The following is a 2,624-nucleotide window of genomic DNA, read 5'->3' as shown; positions in this document are numbered from 1 at the left end:
TTCTTGTCTGGTCACTTATCTTTCAATTTCTTTTCAATTTTTTGTGGGTTAACCAATTACATTTTTAATTATTCCCACAAAACAAAATCACCCCCCAAAAAGTGAATTTTCCGAAGTCTGATTGCAGTCATTTTTCAAGTGGCAACCCTCAACTTTCTCGGGCACTTAGGACCATTTTTCGACCGTAGTTTTCAGCCCTTCTGCCCTCAAATGAAAGCTCAAAAGCCCAGGGAGTTGATCCTGGCAACGATTTACACAATCTCACCATTTTGGGGGCCAAACAATCTCCTTTTGCAAAAGATGCTGTGGGGGCACTTTTAATGCTAATGAGCTGGTCAGAAATTCTCACTTGAATTAGTGGTCTGCACCCGTAGGAGCTAGCCGACTGGTGTGGCGGTCTAAGCTGTCTCCCGGTCTCAGCAGTCCCCCCTGACGTAGCCGCACATTTCAGCACGACACAAGCACGGTACTATAAGCGGTGCTATTGTCTTTGGTGTAGGCCTATGTAAAGTACACGTCACGTACAACGTGAAGCATGCGTGGACTGCTCATCATACCAATTAACCGACGACTTTCCCTTGTTGTGCGCAGAGATGGCATGACGTATTTTTACCATATTTGGTAAGGGGGACCGCTGAGACCGGGAGACAGCTGAGACCGCCACACCGGTACTTAACACCACACAAATCATCGCAATTGAACAGCCTCATTGCCCAACGGTATGATGATAGTAATTGACACTGGTTTTAACTGTTCAAGAGATCTTTGACCATCAGGATCCATCTTGCACTTAGGTTCAAGAGGATGAGAAACAACACCAGTGGCTGGAGTATAGCCAGTAGATCCAGATAGAAATGGCTGACAACTATTCCGATGACGCTACGCAGACGTTTCTGCTTAACGACATTGAACGACCTATTATTGGCGGGTTGCTTGGCATCATATCCGTGTGCAGCTTTTACGGTAATATTCTAGTCATTACAGCCTTCACTCTCTGCAGGAAACTTCAGAACACCACCAATATATTCGTGGTGAATCTCAGCGTGGCCGATCTGATCACCAGCCTGGGTATCCCGGTCAACGTGGTGGCCATTGCCAGTCCGCGACTCCTGCCCGGCTGGCTGTGCGTCTGGTGCGGCTTCTTCAGCGTGGTCTGCGTCGGCTGCAGTGTCTACACCCTGGCCTGCATCGCCGCCTACCGCCTAAATGTCATATCCAGGAGGCAAAGAGGCTGGACCAAATTCGCCAGAGCCGTCATCATTTCGGTCGTTGTCGGGCTGACATGGATCATTCCTGGAGCGGTGGCAGCGTTACCTTTAGTCTTCGGTCTGGGCGAGTTTGGCTACAACTCCAAATACAGCTCCTGTACGTGGAACTCATACACGCAAACCACGATGTATAGCTTGATTCTGTCAGCCTCATACTACCCAATCCCAATGATCATAATTACCACCTGCTACGCCAAGATATTCTTCATACTTAGAAACGTGAAAAAGCGAGTAAACCAGGAGCCAACTGTGCCAAGCTTGTCATCTGGGGTACTTCGCCCAGCTCAACGAGCTCCGTGCGCAATGGAGAAAAGGCAAGCTACTGTCACCAAGAACATGTTTTACGTAGTGTGCGCATTTTTGTTGTGCATGACTCCGTACTCGGTGGCGTTGGTCTCTCCAGGCAGCGACACGTTCATCCCGTACGCAGGTGTCATCTTGATGCTCAGCAGTAGTGTAAACCCGACCATATACGCCACCAAACATCCAGATTTCAGTAAAGTCATGAGGAAAATAGCCACCTGCAAATTCAACCAAATCCCACATAACGTCCTCAAGTAACGGGTTGAAACAACTATACAGTCCTTGGACTGGAAACGAGCGTAATCTTTCGATTAACAGATGTGCAGTTTGGATTTCAGCGAAAATCAAGTTAAATATACGTGTACACTTTACCCCTTAGAAAATTATATAGAATATTAAAAGGAGTTATATCCAGAGAAAATCGTGCCCCGTCTAACGCTGAAATGGTTAATTCTGCAGACACGTAAACGCAATGGAAATACATGTAATTGGAACTACAGATGTTATCCCCAACAAGAAAGTAAGGGAAACTCTTAAAAAGGGATTGAATCATTTGCGAGAGAGATGCTCGTTGAATCATTATGCTCCTCGGCAAAAATATAACAATTAAATAGGAGAGAATAAATTTGAAGGTAAAACAATTCGGATAAAAGCAACCCCCCAAAAAATTCAACAGTGCCTAAGGTATTGTGCACGGGTTCTTGAAACGAGCACTACCGCTATGATGTAAGCATCATAATATGTTATCTAATCCGCACCTCCGTTCCTGCTTTTCCCACAGGGTAAAGTTGACATTTTCGGCTCACAATCTCACCTCCAACCAACTTGAAAAGCTCTATCGTATATATAGCACCTGATACGTGCGTAAATCTGGCAATTTGGCAATACATATCCTTATCAGGGAGATACAGCGTATTAGCTGTCATCAGAATAGAATTCTTCATGATTACAGACATATTTTACTGTAATTGGTATTACTTATTCGGCAATAATAAAAAAAAAAGGAAAACAAACGAAAAAAAGGAGACACAGAGATGGGGCAGGGGCACCAAA

General features: G+C 45.2%; 1 protein-coding gene across 1 annotated transcript; it reads left to right on the top strand.

The window, feature by feature from the left end:
• Nucleotides 1-854: 854 nt before the first annotated feature.
• On the top strand, nt 855-1,829 carry LOC110973284 (rhodopsin, GQ-coupled-like). Its single transcript, XM_022223976.2, has one exon. The coding sequence runs from the start codon at nt 855-857 to the stop codon at nt 1,827-1,829; it is 975 nt and encodes a 324-aa protein (XP_022079668.2).
• The last annotated feature ends 795 nt before the right edge of the window (nt 1,830-2,624 follow it).

Source organism: Acanthaster planci, linkage group LG02, assembly GCF_054643075.1.
Source record: "Acanthaster planci isolate LZ-2023a linkage group LG02, COTS_SCS, whole genome shotgun sequence".
Lineage (NCBI taxonomy): Eukaryota > Metazoa > Echinodermata > Asteroidea > Valvatida > Acanthasteridae > Acanthaster > Acanthaster planci.
The sequence above is the reverse complement of the archived record's forward strand: the minus strand, read 5'-3'. Positions and strand labels throughout refer to the sequence as shown.